General features: G+C 50.1%; 1 protein-coding gene across 7 annotated transcripts in view; it reads right to left on the bottom strand.

Moving 5' to 3' along the window:
• Nucleotides 1-2,072: 2,072 nt before the first annotated feature.
• The window catches only part of MKNK1 (MAPK interacting serine/threonine kinase 1), a 42,807-nt gene continuing 29,152 nt past the window's right edge, over nt 2,073-15,727 (bottom strand). For 6 of the 7 annotated variants that reach the window (XM_028489418.1, XM_028489419.1, XM_007130518.3 and 3 more), the window contains 6 exons: nt 12,534-12,589; nt 9,178-9,273; nt 6,873-7,067; nt 6,029-6,193; nt 4,739-4,782; nt 2,073-3,376 (listed from right to left, as the gene is read on the bottom strand). In XM_028489418.1, coding sequence (XP_028345219.1) covers nt 3,100-3,376; nt 4,739-4,782; nt 6,029-6,193; nt 6,873-7,067; nt 9,178-9,273; nt 12,534-12,589 — 833 coding nt within the window. In that variant the 3' untranslated portion in view covers nt 2,073-3,099. The remainder of the gene's footprint in view (nt 3,377-4,738; nt 4,783-6,028; nt 6,194-6,872; nt 7,068-9,177; nt 9,274-12,533; nt 12,590-15,727) is intronic. The other variant, XM_024119793.3, reaches the window with a different exon arrangement.

The raw sequence follows: 15,727 nt of genomic DNA, 5'->3' as shown, positions 1-15,727 counted from the left end.
GGGTCCACTCGAATCAGGATGGGCTGGGGCCGAGGCCTGCCGAGACTGGATTTGAGGCAAGAAGCCTGAGGTCCAGGACACTCCAGCCCTCTCCTAAGGGCAGCCCGCACGTGAGCCCTAGAGCTGGGGCTCTGGCTGCCACAGAGCCTCCCTCAGCATGTCTGCCTCTGCCCAGCAGAGCCAGGCACATGGCCTGGTCCCCAGAAAGGGCAAGGGACTTCCCAAGGTCACCTGGTGAACAGTGGTAGAGGAAGGACTAGGACCCAGGGCCCCAGCCCCCAACCTGGCTCTTCCCGTGGCATAACAGCTGCCCCGTGGGGACAGGGACCCCCGCCAAGAGGGACAGAGCAGCCTGCCAGCAGGAGGATCCCACAAAGGGCCAGAGGCCAGCCCCGTGTGGAAAGGCCAGACACATCTCCACCCACACAAGCCAAGAAGAAGGTTTCCTCGTCTCCATCACTGGGGCCCAGTTGAGCAATTCTGCCCCAGGAGACAACAATAAAAGTAACTACAACCATCACGGCTACTGTAATATTTATTGAGCACTTACTATGTGTGCTTGGAACTGCTCTAAACACTTTACATTTATTAATTTGTAACTTTCATAGTAGCACTATGAGGTAAGCACTAGCCTCCCCAATTTCTTGTTTAAGAAACTGAGACCCTCAGAGATTATGTAACTTGCCCAGGGCCCAAGGCCAGTTAAGTGGAAGAGCTGGGATTTGAACCCAGGTAGCACAGCTCTGGGTATCAGGTCTCTCTGGGAAGAATTCCAGTTCTACCTTCCTAGCTCTACAGCTGTGGGCAAGCTATTTTTTTCCTTTTTCTGCTTGGTTTTTCATGTTAAGTGGGGTAAAATAGCACCTTACCTCATATAACTGCTCTGAGAATTAAATGAGATAATGCCTGTGAGCTTCTCAGAAAGTACTTGTTACTTAGTAAGTGCACAATAATGCCAGCAAAACCGAAGTAGGCACAGTAGCATTTAAGCAGAGCTGTGGATGAGAGAGGCCTTGCCAGGTGGACCTGGGGAGTGGGATGGGTGGAGTACTCGGTCCAGGAAGCTCCTGTAAGTCACATCCCTGCTGGGCCAACCTGGAGGATTGACCAGAGTGGGGCTGGAGTCCAGACACAAAAGTCACACCCTGGCTCCCAGTCCCCAGGGGACAAGGAGACTTTGGGTCAAAAGGCTCAGATTCTGCAGGCCAATTTATCCAGCCCATCCCACACCGGGTAGATGAAGAAGGGACGTGAGGATGCTAAGGGTTCCTGCAAAGGAAGGACCATCAACAAAAGGTATGTCCTCGTTGACATGGAGGATTCACGATGCAGAACACCTGGCAGCCTGGCCCATGACCTGCCCCCACAGGGAAGAGCCCCACACCCCATCTCGGCTCTCTGCTCCCCCAGGGAGCAAAGCTGGCAGCAGCGCCCAGCCTTCTGCCCTGACGCTCAGACCTCCCTCTGCCACCTCCTTGGGAATTTCTGAAGGCCCTCCCCATACAGTCCTGAGTCTGGTTCTGAGGGTTACTAAGGCAATGCGCACAGAAGCCTTCTGCTCGAAGAACATGAGGACTGTGGATCGAGGCGCCATTTTTCTTTGTTGCTAACTCTGGCAGGACAACCACAGTCCCAGGCACACGATGGAGCCTCAAGAAAGGCTTAGTGCTGCTTCAGACAGACGGGACACTGCTCCACTTGGGTGGGTGGGCTGGGCTGGGCTGGGTACAGGGCATGCCTGTTAAAGTGCTTTTTGAAGCCAGCTTGTGTGATGGTTGCTGACACGGCCTCTTCCCTTGGATAGGGAGATCCTAAAAGGCAGATGCTGTTTCCCACTTATCTCTGGGTTCTGGCACAGAAAAGGAGATTGACAAATGTTTGATGAATTTCATTTCCTCACCTAAAAAAGAGAAGCAATGATCTCTCCTTCACCTTGTGTTATGGATCCTCTGAAGTGCTATATTCAGAGGTCTTGACAAGGGGCACCCCCCCTCGGCTGGACCCAGACCCTCTCTAGAAGGCCTGTCTCCTCCTCAGGGTTGCAGGTGAAGAAAGGACCACCAGGAAGGCACCAGAATTTAAAACAGTTTTATTAAAATAAGCACAATGCATAATAGCATCCTTGTGTTGTAAAAACATCTGACATATGCAAATCGATTTTCTTAGATAACTAAGCAGCTCAGCTGATGCTCAGCTATCAGCTCCCCAGCAGAAGGCACCACACGGCTCAGACCAGGGTGGCTGGGCAGCCTCCGGCCTGGCTCCACATCAGGCACAGAGCTCCTCAGTGCCCCAGACCTGTGATGCCCTCCACACCAGGCTTGAGGAAGGAAGCAGCAGACACACTGGTCTCTAAGTCACTCATCATCTGAACAGCTTAAAACCAGTTAGAGTAATAGGAAATAGCTCATTAAACCCTTCCAAATGCATGGAAATTCAGGAGAGAAGAGTGAACCCTAAGAGCTCTGGAAAGTCCATGGGCTCACAGTGGGAGTTTAAAGTCTCAACTTTGTCGGAAGAGCACGGTTAGAAAAAATGCCAAATATTGTAAAAAACGAAATAATACTGACTTTAGCAGCAATCCCAAACAAGGAAGAGGATGATAAATGACGGACACATTTTGGTCATGGCAAAGAAAGATTATGTGCTCCTCTGCACTATCGACTGGAAGACTGATCTGGCTTCCTGAATGCAGAAGGCTCTCTGCCCTTCCCTGAATTGAGGGGATGGCTTCCCTCAGCCAAGGGGGAGGACGTCCGGAGGACAGAGGAAGGTGGAAGGACTGCCAGAGGGGGGTGACAGTGCAGAGAGAGGGAAGAGCCTCTGTCAACTGACGCTTCTCAAGGCTGGCTCCCTGAAGGCCGCAGCCCCAGCCGTTGAGAGCGGGCTGGATCCTCGATCCGCAGGCGGGTGAGCAGGTGGGCAGGAGCCCAGTAAAAAGATGTCCCTGCCGCAGGCGATTATGCAAAGTGACAAGTGATAGTTTCCCTTTCAAAGACAACCCCTTCGGAAAAAGCTTTTTCCTTGAGGACTCTGGGGAAAAGAGGACGAGAGCCTTTGTGGATGAAAAGGCCTGGATGGAGCCGCAGAGCAGGCCCCTCACAGGTTTCCAGTGGGGCAAGGCCTGGGGCCCGGAGTGGGACAGAGCGCTGTGGGTGTCGGGCTCGGTTGCGTGTCTCCACTGCGGCCTGCCTGGGCCAGCGCCCTCCGGCGGGCCAGGCGTGACTTGGAGGGAGGGGAAAGCTTCACGGAGCAGAGGCCCTCAGCCAGCGCCTCTGACTCCTTCGCCAGTTCATTCTCCTCGTGCTGAGACAGCTGGCGGTTAAGGGCGATGGCCTCGGCCGCAAAGAGGGTCAGGTCCATTGTGCTGCTATTTCTGCAGGGATGGGGGGAGCAGAGAAGAGAGGGAGGCAGGGCTCAGTGGGGTCCGCCAGCCAGCTCCTCGACACCTGCACCAGTTGCTGCGGTTCTATGCTCCCACTGGATTTTTCTGAGCTGGCACAGGCTGCTCTCTGAAGAAGTTCTTGCATGGGTTTGGAATCTGACTTCTCTGGGGCTGGAAAGGCTTTGAGCCTCAAGGACTGTCTCTGGACTTAAGAGTTGGGACAAACGCCACCTTCCATCCAGAGCCCCCTCTTCTGAGCCCTGCACACGCTCTACCAGAGGAAGGGTCACGGCACTTGAAACTCACCCATGTACATCCCTCTCCCCCGTCAGGACAGGGAGCTCCAAGAGCAGGGGCTGTGCCTTTACGTCTGTGTCCCCAGAACCTAGCTCAGGACTAGCATGTAACGGGCACTCTGGGTTTGCTGAATCAGTTTTCTAAGGTGGACCTGAGGTTTGGAGCCTCAAGGCATCTGGATGCAGCTCTAGAGAATCAGGGAGGAACCCAAGCTGGGCTCAAATAAACTGTGACTATAAAGGTGTAATACTTCCCTGTTTAACTCCCAGAAACTGGCCAGGAGGTTGGTTCCCAGAGGGCTTCCCATGAGGCTTTATTTAGCCCTGGCCCTTGGGGAATAGGGAGTGCTCACTGGGAATATGATCTAGTGTTAAAAGGCACTAGAGTCAAACACATCTGGGTTCAAAGTCCCACTCCCTAGGCTACTGTGTAGCCTTGAGTAAGTTAACCTGATTTATCTATTCCTCAGTCTTCTCATCTATAAAATGGGGCAATAGGAGCACCTCTCTTTTAAATGTATCGTAAAGCTTATGAGATTCAATATATGTAAAGCCCTTAGTACGATACCTGGAGAGTGGTTAAGTATTTCCTATACAGGGGCCATTATTATTGTTTGTCTAGTGGAGTGTATATGACACTTGGTCCCTCTGCCTTACAAGGCCCCAGGTTCCTGCTACTTTCACCAACCGGCAGCAGCAAAAGGAAACCTTGGTATGCTTTGGGCAGTAAATAGTGATTTCCAGTTAGGATTCATGTGGATCCACAAAACAGGTTTTTCTCCTGCAAACAGCCTAAGGCTGGATCTTAAAGATGCTGGGGCAGGGGAAGCCATCCAGGTGGAAGAAAAGAAGAGAGGGAGCCAGACCTAGTGTAGAGGGAGACAAGGAAGAGGAACGAGGAGAGGGAGGCCAGGAGCCCATTCAGGAAGAGGATACCTGAGCCTAGAGATAGGCTCCCAGTCCCCCACGGCGGGGATGGGCCCCAGTGTGGCTGAGAGCTTGAGGGGAAAGTCAAAGCCAAATGAGGAAGGGCGTGGAGTGCAGCAGGAGCATTTACCTCTGGAGGACTTGCGGCGTGGGGAGTCCCCTTTCTGGAGCTTGCTAGAACGGGAAGGACAGATGTGTGGGTAAGCGCTGCTCCCTCTTTCAAGAGCTGCCCCTACCCAAGCCAGCGGAGTGGGTAGGTTACTAGAGGCTCGGGCCCAGCACAGGGACTTGCCCATGCGTGCCTGCAGGGTCAGACCTTCCAAGGAGACAGAAAGCAAGGTACAGCCCCCAACCCAGCTGCCTCTGCAAGGAGAGCCCTCTCTTTACCTGGCAAAGTCCTAATCACCCTCCGAGACCCAGCTCCAGGGTCACTTCCCCCATGAGACAGTCCCCCTTCCTTGCTGCCCCCCAACCCCTGTCCCAAGCAGAGGTGGGTCCTTGTCCTTTGGTGCCCTGAACACTTTTGATAACACCTTTGTTGTACTAGCCTATCATTTATTCCCTTGGTTCCCTCTCCCCATCAGAACATGAAGACAGGGCTTGGGTCTCGCTCCTCCCACTACTGCCAGAGTCTGGCATGTGGTAAGTGCTCAGTGGTGCAGCACTTGGGTGGCTGCAGCAGCTCTTGGGTGGTTGGGAATCAGCCACTTGGAGACCCACGGATTGGGTTCCCGCCTGTAACTGGGGCTGGCAACGTTTGCTTCCTTCCACTGTCAGGGCCACTGAGGCTGGCTAGGGACTGGCAGACCAAGGAGACACAGTAAATCACAGGTGGTTTGGCAGACCCCTTGGAGGGACAGAGGTCTGGTATCACGATTACTGAGGAGGATGGTTAAAAATGTTTTCTAGTGAAGACTTGGAGCCTTCCTTTGGGGAAAACACCAGCCTTTGCCTTTCAGGAAAGCTGCAGCCAGACCCCAGCAGCACAAGGGGAACCTATGAGCCCCCAGTGCAGCCGCACAGCAAGCAGGGTGGAAAGGCCTTGTTTCTGCGCGCTCTCAGCTAACGAAATTTCTGTATGAGGGTATGATGCTACCATCCAGGCCGCTCTCTCCGCTGTGTGCCTCTGCCAATAGTGGGACGCACACGGAGAATCTCCCAGAGGCCTCTTCCATTCCAGAGGGGCATGGGCCACCTGGGGCTTAGTCTGTGGCTAAGGTTAGAGCCGAGTCAGTGATATCTGTAAGGCGCTCGGTGTGGGGTTAGGCCAGGGGTCAGTTCAGTTCTACGTGCACAGGGGTTGAAGCTGCCATCCGGCTCCCTCCAGCCGAGATCAGCCACCGGGGTGTGAGAGCTTCCTCATGCCTTGCTGCAGCCCTGAAGAGGTGGACGCGCCCACCCCCCCCAACGAGTCACTCACCCCCTGCACCCATGGGTGCTGCAGAACTTGGGCGGCACTCAGTCTCTGTTTCGCGTCTCGAACCAGGAGCTTGGAGATGAGGTCTTTGGCCTCGTTGGAGATATGAGCCCAGTCCTTGTCAGGAAACTCATACTTGCCTTCCTGGATGCTCTCAAACAGCTTGTTCTAGGTAAAGAAGATTCCTACTGAGGCCACACTGGCCAGGGGATGGGCAGGGTGTGCCTGTCATGGTCTGATCACGTGGGTCCAATCGACATCAGCTGCACCTTGCAGCTAGTGGCCTGGGTATTTCCCAGACTAGGGCCCCTTCCCCAACCCCCACCCTCCCCTAAATCATCCAACCACATAGAATGCCCTGGGTGGGTGGGATGGCGATGCTACTTGGAGGGCCAGGTGGGTGATGAGTGAGGAATGTCAACTAGAGAACAATGCCCAATTCCTCGGCCCTTCATCCAGGGCCCTCCACCCAGATGACCGGGCTCATCTCCCGCCACCAGCATCCTTATCCTTCCTCTTCCTCCCTCGACATACACCGCTGTTTCAAACCTCCTATCTTTGCTCGTGCTGTTCCTTCTACTTTCATTTCTTGCTTCTCTCCCCCTCCTGGAGGGGGCCAGACTCCTCCTTTGAGACTCACTCAGCTCAGGAATGATATTCTCTAACAATCCTCCCTTGAACTCCTCTCTGGGCTGAGGGCCTGATGATCTCCATCTCACCTGGTGGCTGCTCCTGGACTGAGAGGGAAGGGCACGATACACCCCACTCCAGAGCAGGCACAATCACCAAGCCCAGTCCTGCTTGGCCTCCCCCAGCCGCCTGACCTCCCAGCAGGCCCTGTACTCACCTGGCACACTGTGCAGAACTCTCCCCGGTCCCAGCCACAGTCGGCTCCACAGTGACCCACAAAGGGCGGGTAGCCACTCAGCATGATGTAGAGGACCACACCCAGGCTCCACAGGTCACAGCGCTTGTCGTAAAAAGTGGCCTCATCCGTGAAGACTTCTACCACCTCAGGGGCCATATATTCTGCAGAGCCACACTGGGCGGGGCCGGAGGTGGAGAGGGGGAAATGGTAGAGAAGAGAGAGGCTTAGTCACAGGGAGGGGACCGTGATGGGACTTGAGCAAGAGGATGGAGTTGCAGAGTAAGAAGCTGTCGAGAAAGTCAGCCAGAGAGCTTGACTGGTGCCACCCAGGCACTTAGAAAAGCTGGGCCACTGGACATTTGTAAACTGAGTCCTATCATTCCCCACAATCCACAGGACCAGTTAGTTCCAGGTCACCTTCTTATCTTCTCAGGTCCTTCTCCAGTAGGCAGAGACCCCTGGTCAAGAAGCTCCAGGAATCTCTCCCTGCCCTGGCTCTCTGTAAAGTCACTCAATGAGCAGGTGCTTCAATGTACCAGGAGCACAGCTCTTGGGAGGAGATCCAATTCCATAAAGCAAGGATTTCTTTCTTTCTTTTTCTTTTTATACATTTATTTATTTATTTATTTTTGGCTGAGTTGGGTCTTTGTTGCTGTGCGCGGGCTTCTCATTGCGGTGGCTTCTCTTGTTGCGGAGCACGGGCTCTAGGCATGCGGGCTTCAGGAGCTGTGGCTCACGGGCTCTAGAGCGCAGGCTCAGTAGTTGTGGCACACGGGCTTAGTGGCTCCGTGGCATGTGGGATCTTCCCGGACCAGGGATCAAACCTCTGTCCCCTGCACTGGCAGGTGGATTCGTAACCACTGCGCCACCAGGGAAGCCCAGCAAGGATTTCTTAAAGTGAAGTCCTGCCAAGCTTCCCTGCTAGCTTTGAGCATGGAAGAATAAGAATTTAGAATTAAGAGACCATCAAAGCTAGGAGAGCTCTTAGAACAAAGCTGATCTCCTCACGTCTCCCATTTATGGATGGGAAAACCAAGGACTAGAACGGGACAGGGATTTGTTCAAGCACATCAGTCGCAAACCCAGGTCAAGAATCCAGGATTCCTTCCTCCCATACTTGCATAGAAGACTGCTGATAAAAACAAAACAAACTCTTTTTGCTTCCCTCTTCATTATTTCAGGCTCACCAGGAGGCAACCCTCCCCCCAGCCCTGCAACATACACAACTAATTTGATGGGAAGATGGTGGGTGGAGAAAGGACATTTTCTTTGTTGGCAATTAGAGTTAATGACTTTGAGAATAAGGTAGCTCAGTGCAGTAGAAGCTAATACAGAGACATCTCTAATAATGTTGCTTAGAATGAGACATGGGCATATTTAAAAACGTCTTAAAAAAAGATTATTAGGGACTTCCCTGATAATCAGTGGTTAAGAATCCGCCTGCCAATGCAGGGGACACAGGTTTGAGCCCTGGTCGGGGAAGATCCCACATGCTGCAGAGCAACTAAGCTCATGTGCCGCAACTGCTGAGCCTGCGTGCTGCAACTACTGAGCCCGCATGCTGCAACGAAGAGTAGCCCCCTGCTTGCTGCAACGAAGAGTAGCCCCCTGCTTGTCGCAACTTGAGAAAGCCTGCGCACAGCAACGAAGGCCCAATGCAGCCAAAAAAAATTTAAAAAAAAATTAGGAAAACTCACTTTTGAAGTGTGCAAATCTCAAAAGAATTATAATAATTATAGTGTATCCAGTATGTACAAGAGACGTCTTAGGAAGAAACAGCTCCCAGCAGCACCATCTGGGCAGGAAATGGGAAGTGAGAGAAGCAACAGGATAACTCAGCCAGGCCCTTACGTGCAAAGACCTCTCAGTTCTTGCCACAGAGGCCACACTCCCTAACCTTCACCATAAGGTGGATGCGCCCCAACTCCACCATGGGAATGGGAGCTGTCCACATGCTCATATGCAAAAGGGTGGGCCTGAGAGTAGTGTCTGTCTTCACCTGGGTCAGGAGTCAGGGCTCAGCCTGTTCTTATGGATATAATTTGTCTCCTCATTAGCAGTGGACCCACCCCAAACTGAAAGCTCTAATGTCAGCTCCACTAGCACCTAAGCAGGAGAGGGGTGGGGGATGGGGGTGGTTGTTAAGATTGGAAGTGAGGCCAAACAACAACTCAGGCAGCAGCAGACACACTCGGTTTCCCCTCCTTAGCCCTCTGTTCTGGTCTCCAGAGCATTAGGGACAGGAGCTCAGAAGGAGAGGGCACAGGTGCCCAGCCATACATACTGGAGTGGTCAGCTCTGGTGTGGTTATGGGGGTGCAGGAGTTGTTCAGTTTCACCCCACTGCCCAAGTCAAAGTCACAGATTTTCACCGGAGACACCTGAAACGGAAAGCAGGAAGCAAAGTTACAAATAGGAGCAGCCAAAGGGCGTGAGGAGACAGCGTGACTATGTGGGTACACTGCCACAGTGTGGCTGCCACACTGAAGCCCAGCTTTACCTGGCAGTCATGTTTCCTCTTCTTGAGTGAACTAGAAATCACCTGAGGATTTGTCCTAAGGTGTCCTCTTCTCCATGCTCTTTCCTTATTTCCCGACTAGGAGAAAATGTGTGCACTACATGGGGTTAGACTGTGGTTGTGAACTTCGTATAAGACAAGGAGCAAACCTATGGAACTCTTGCCAACAATGTAGGTTGCAACTCAGAAGTTAGAGAAGTTAGCACGTATTCCTGAAAGACTCCTTGTAGCTCACTCATTGCAGGGCAAAGGAGTTTTGCATAAAACCCCTGACCACCTCAGGTGGCTTAGGGTGACCAACCTATCTTTGCTTACTTGGGGTTTTGTTGAGTTTAAGCACCGAAAGTCCTGCATTCCAGGAAATCCCTTAGGCCCGAGCAAACGTGGATGGTTGGTCACTCTAGGCAGCATCAACATAGCAGCCCAGTCCACTGGGACTAGATGCTGCACCCGAGACTGCAGAGAGCATGAGTCATCTCTGGAGCCAAGTGGGAGGCGCTGTGTGCATGCATGAGAATGCCCCGAGTGGTGGAGTAGCGCAGCGAGCGAGTCAAAAGTGCTAGTCTCCATTTGCCATTTACCTGCTGCGGCTCCCACCTCTTTTTCTTTCCTCCCTCCCTTTTCTCTGCCTTACATTCTAGCTTTCTTCTTTTCTTTTTCACTTAGTTTCTCTTTTTCATTGTGGTTAAAATATATATATAACATAAACATGCCATTTTAACCATTTTCAAGCGTACAATTCAGTAGCATTATTACATTCATACTGTTGGGCAACCATTACCAGTATGTTTCCAAAACTGTCACATCACATCGCATCAAACAGAAACTCTACCCATTAAGCAATAACTCTCCATTTCCCCCTCTCTCCAGCCCCAGTAACATTTAATCTACTTTTCGTCTCTATGAATTTGCCTATTCCAGATATTCCATATAAGTGGAATCACACAAAATTTGTCCTTTTGTGTCTGGCTTATTTCATTTAGCATACTGGTTTCAAGGTTCATCCATGTGGTAGAACGCGTCAGAACTTCATTATGTTTTACGGCTGCACAATATTCCATTATATAGATATACCACATTTTGTTCACCCACTCATCTGTTGATGGACACTTGGGCTGTTTCCAGCTTTGGCTATTATGACTAGTGCTGCTATGAACATTGATGTTCAAGTCTCTGTCTTCAACTCTTTTGGGTATATACACAGGTGTGGAATTGCTGAGTGCTGTGGTAATGCTATGCTTAGCTTTTTAAGGAACTGCCAAACTGTCTTCCACAGTGGCTGAACCGTTTTACATTCCCACCAGCGATGGGGAAGAGTCCCAATTTCCCCACATCCTCATCAACACTTTTTATTTTCTATTTTCAGTATTGTAACTATCCCAGTAGGTGTGACATGGTATCTCACTGTGGTTTTGATTTGCATTTCCCTGTTGACTAAGGATGTTGAGCATCTTTTAATGTTCTTACTGGCCATTTGTATACCTTCTTTGGAGAAATGTCTTTTCAAGCCCTTTGCCCATTTTTAAATTAAGTTGTCTTTCTGATATTGAGTTTTAGAAGTTCTCTATATATTTTGGATATTAAACCCTTATCAGACATACGATTTGCAAATATTTTCTCCCATTCTGTGGGTTGTTTTTTCACTTTCTTGATGATGTCTTTTTACACTCAGTCTCTCTTAATTTTAATGTCAGCCATAAAAAGGGGCAACAAACCTGTGTCATGAAGATCAAATGAAACAAAGGACATGAAAGTACACTGTAAACCAGAGGCACTATGACAGAATAGTTCAGAGCACCAGTGGAGTCTGGGGTCAGACTACCTTAGTTTTATTTATTTATTTATTTTTTGTGGTACGCGGGCCTCTCACTGTTGTGGCTTCTCCTGTTGCAGAGCACAGGCTCCGGACGCACAGGCTCCGGACGCGCAGGCTCAGCGGCCATGGCTCACGGGCCCAGCTGCTCTGCGGCATGTGGGATCCTCCCGGACCCGGGCACGAACCCGCATCCCCTGCATCGGCAGGCGGACTCTCAACCACTGCACCACCCGGGAAGCCCAGACTACCTTAGTTTTAATCTCTACTACTTATCAGCTGAGTGACTTTGGGCAAGTTTCTAAATCTATCTAAGCTTCAGTTTCCTTATCCCCATAAAATGAATATAATAATAGTGTCTACCTCATGAGATTTTATAAATACTAGATAAAACAAGTGTAAGTGCCTGGTACAATGTTAAGTGCTCAAGAAATGTTAAACATAATTATTAATAATAACCATAATGATAATCATGATAAATTATAAAGTTTTATGCCAGAGCCACTGACAGGAAGTCACAAGATTTATTTGAGCGAATACATTTCTATTCCCCACAAAAGCGTTGTAAGTAGCAGGCTGACTCACATGTTCCCTCACAGCCACTCCTTATTTATGAGCTCTCCCCTAACCAAGACACGTGTGTCATGCATATGCACATGTATACACACACAGCTAGGAATGTGGGCCATCAAAACCACCTGGGCCTAAGTCCCTCCTAACAAAGACTTTGTCAAATTCATACATGCTATGAAGATGCAAACACTTCCATTTACTAGTAGATTAAGATAAAGGTTAAAATAGGTTGCATTTGTTCAACACCAAGTATAAATGTCTTCTTTTTAATGGGCACCGTTGGAAATAAAAATGGAAGCAGAAACCCTATTCAAGAACTTGCTTCCTAATTATCACTTCTGGTGGTGGACACCGGCAGGCATATATACCATAACATAAATATCATTTACAGGCAGAGATTTGCTTGATGTAAGATGGAGTTGCTGTCTGACTCGCATCTACTGCTCTAAAGGTAGGTGCATTGGATTAGAAAACATTCATTTTGTGCAGGTCTCATATATTTTACAAACACTCAGGCTTAAGCCAATCTGCTGATAAAGAGCACAGAAGGGCCAAGGATTAGCCCTACTTGGGATGTAGAAACACTACACGTTAGGTATAATATTCTCATGTGCCTATAATAATCAGTTCAACTTGGTACCTGAGGCCGAGAGAGCTGCTAATGATTTACATTGAAAGTAAGGGTGGCTTCCCTGAGTCAGTATGAACTGTGACATCCCAAATCAGGCCCTAAGTACCTTTTCTGGAGATTCACACAATATATTTTCTGGCTTCAGATCGCGGTGAGCAATGCCTGAAATGACAAAGAGCAAAGAAATGGTTAACATATGCACTTGATTATCAAACATTCCACACACAATTAATTTTTTCCAAATGCTGTTGTTCGCAGATTAATTCCCAATTATGGTACATTAAAAAATCAACGAGCTGCAGGAGGCAGAAGTAACCAGAGACACAAACCAAAAGCACAGTTGATTCTGCAAGTTCTTTTGAAGCAGAAGCTTTAGAAGTCAGTCAGGGATAAGAAGGGCTAAATGAATCCCAGCCAGGCTACCTCTCAGCACCACACTGACAACCCAGAATAAGCAGCCTAATACGAAGCACAGCAAAGAGCCCTGCAAACAGCGATGCTTGGAACAGCAATGAAGAAATAATTAGTGCCTTGTTTAAGAGCATCTCAGGGGGCTGGGACTGCTCTACCTCATTTCTTCTTGTGTGGCCGATTCAAAAAAAATGATTCCTTCAGTAGGACTCCCTGAATGTTCAGAGGATCAAGCGTTAGTTAACAAGTCTCCCAAAGCTTGTATGGTTCCCTTCTCACCTGCTCTGCATGTCCAAGACAGTCCTGCCAGAAGCTCAGCAAGGACTGCTTTGGCCCGAGGGTGTTGTTCTTAAGAGAAACCTCTCCTGTATTTTGGTCAGACCTCCTTGATGAAGACTGCGGATTTACAGCCTACCCCGAGAGGCATTAAAAGTTGCTGACCGGGCTTCCCTGGTGGCGCAGTGGTTGAGAGTCCGCCTGCCGATGCAGGAGACACGGGTTCATGCCCCGGTCTGGGAAGATCCCACATGCCGCGGAGCGGCTGGGCCCGTGAGCCATGGCCGCTGAGCCTGCGCGTCCGGAGCCTGTGCTCCGCAATGGGAGAGGCCACAACAGTGAGAGGCCCGCGTACCGCAAAAAAAAAAAAAAAAAAAAAAGTTGCTGACCCGGCCAAGAAGGCTCCTGGGGGCAAACCCCTTCTAACCAAAGACAGGGACAAAGAACCAACTCATGGCCATGGCGTTCTAGTGGTGGACACAGAAACCTCCCATTCCTTTTTCCTCCTGCAGAGTGTATGGCGCAGAGATAGAGGGCTGTAAAGTCAAGCAAAAGCCAAACGGCTACTGCTTGGAAGTACTGGGAAGCAGCAGAGGATTCGTGGAATAATGGGGAAAAGCAGACTCTGCTTCACTACAACTCCCTTGCTGATCAACCTCTCAGGCAGCCCTCTAGATCCTCAGCAGGAGCCACTTCACTAGGAAAGAAGAACCTGAGCTCCAGCAGGCTAAGTAACTTCATCAGTCACCTAATTGAATGAGAACCCAGAGCAACTACGTCCAGGCTGCACAAATTGAGCTGGGCTGCAGCTCGCCGCGCTAAAAGTGAAAGATATTTTCCATTACAGCAAGTGCTCCCACAGAAGGATCACGAGCCACACGTGGAGCCTTACTCTCCAAATAGGTGCCGATGGCCCCGCTGTCCCCCGGCCTGCGAACTGAGAGCCAGGCCATAATAGTGGGCCTGCCTCGGTGAGCACACCAGCCATCGAACTGCTCCAGTTCATTTCCCAGAGGTTGAGCTGCAGTATGTCCAGTATTTAAAAGTATGGAACTTGTTTCAGGCTGACCCATTCTAGCCCAATTCATCTTTCCAGCATGACGTTATTTAGAAAACAGCCAAGTTCAGCTGCAAATCGTTTTTCATCCCCTCCAACTTCTAGTCACATGGGCAGCTGGCCAGCTAGATGTTAACTAGCACTTCAGAACTCCTAAGACACCACCAGCCTCTGTTCCCTGTAGTGCATTCTGGTAAAAAAAAAAAACAAAAACACAAAAAAACCCACAAAAAAACCCCCGCCTTTACCCCCCTCCAAGGTATGGATCTTATAAAAAGCGTGACCCAGTTTTGCAATCTACAGAGGCAGCTTGGGGAGCAGTTGTAAATCTCTGTCAGGCAGGTGTTACGTACATGCATCCCAGCTTTCAGAAACAGAACTACTGCTATTCATCATGCCGTGCAAAGTACAGACACCCCCTTCTAGGAATTTTCATCCCATGTGCAAGTCAGGTCCCCAACATGGGCAGCGTCAGCATGGAGCACTCTCCTCAGCCACCGGAGGAAGCGAGGTGGACTGGTGAACCTCCCCTCCGGCACGTCTCACCAGTCTGCACGGTACCACTGGCACATAGCGGTATGCGGGAGCAGCATGCCTGCAAGTGGACCTGAGCGCTCACAACCAATGAGGCTGGCCAACGTCCATGGAAGTGAAGGGAGCAGAACTAAGCCTCAGAGCATGTGCTCCACCCCCACGCCCGCCAGGCAGAGTGTGTAATTTTAAGGGCATCAGTATGCGGAGTAAAAATGCCTTCTGCCTGGTGGGGGAGGAGGGTGGAGGAAATGTTACTGAAGAACTACTATGTGCCGGGCACTATGCTCCACCTATATATGTATATGTTATAGGTATACAACACATACACAAGAGACACACAATTATGTAAGCGAATCAATATATATAAAAGGCCCAGGATAGTGCCTGGCACATAACAAGTGCTACGTAAGTGTTAGTTACTGTTGATGATGTCATTATTATCTCTCTTAATTCTCACCATACTAGGAGGTAGGCATTGTTACTGAGAGAGCACACAGCTGGTAAAAAGGTGAAGCCAGAATTCATTTTTGCCACGGCACTGCTGTTAGGCAAATTTCAAAAACATTTGTAATAGTCAAACATATTTCTAGAAATGCAAAAACATATAATTTGCAAAAATATTTAATTTACTACAAAAGCTCTAGCTAAGGAACTGTAAACTGAAGTGTAATTCAAACAATAGCAGCTTGCTATTTACACAATGTTCAACAGATACCTCAAACTCACCATGTTAATAGAAAAATGCATTTCCCATTTATTGTGAACAAGATATAAAACTACACGTACACTACCACGCCAATTTTGAAAAGAGAGATACAGGTGATACATTTTAAAAGACTAGACCAGGGCTTCCCTGGTGGCGCAGTGGTTGCGCGTCCGCCTGCCGATACAGGGGAACCGGGTTCGCGCCCCGGTCCGGGAGGATCCCACGTGCCGCGGAGCGGCTGGGCCCGTGAGCCGTGGCCGCTGAGCCTGCGCGTCCGGAGCCTGTGCTCCGCAACGGGAGAGGCCGCGGCAGTGAG

The sequence above is a fragment of the Physeter macrocephalus genome, chromosome 4 (assembly GCF_002837175.3).
Source record: "Physeter macrocephalus isolate SW-GA chromosome 4, ASM283717v5, whole genome shotgun sequence".
Taxonomy (NCBI): domain Eukaryota; kingdom Metazoa; phylum Chordata; class Mammalia; order Artiodactyla; family Physeteridae; genus Physeter; species Physeter macrocephalus.
Note: the sequence above shows the minus strand (reverse complement) of the source record. Positions and strands in the feature narration are given on the sequence as shown.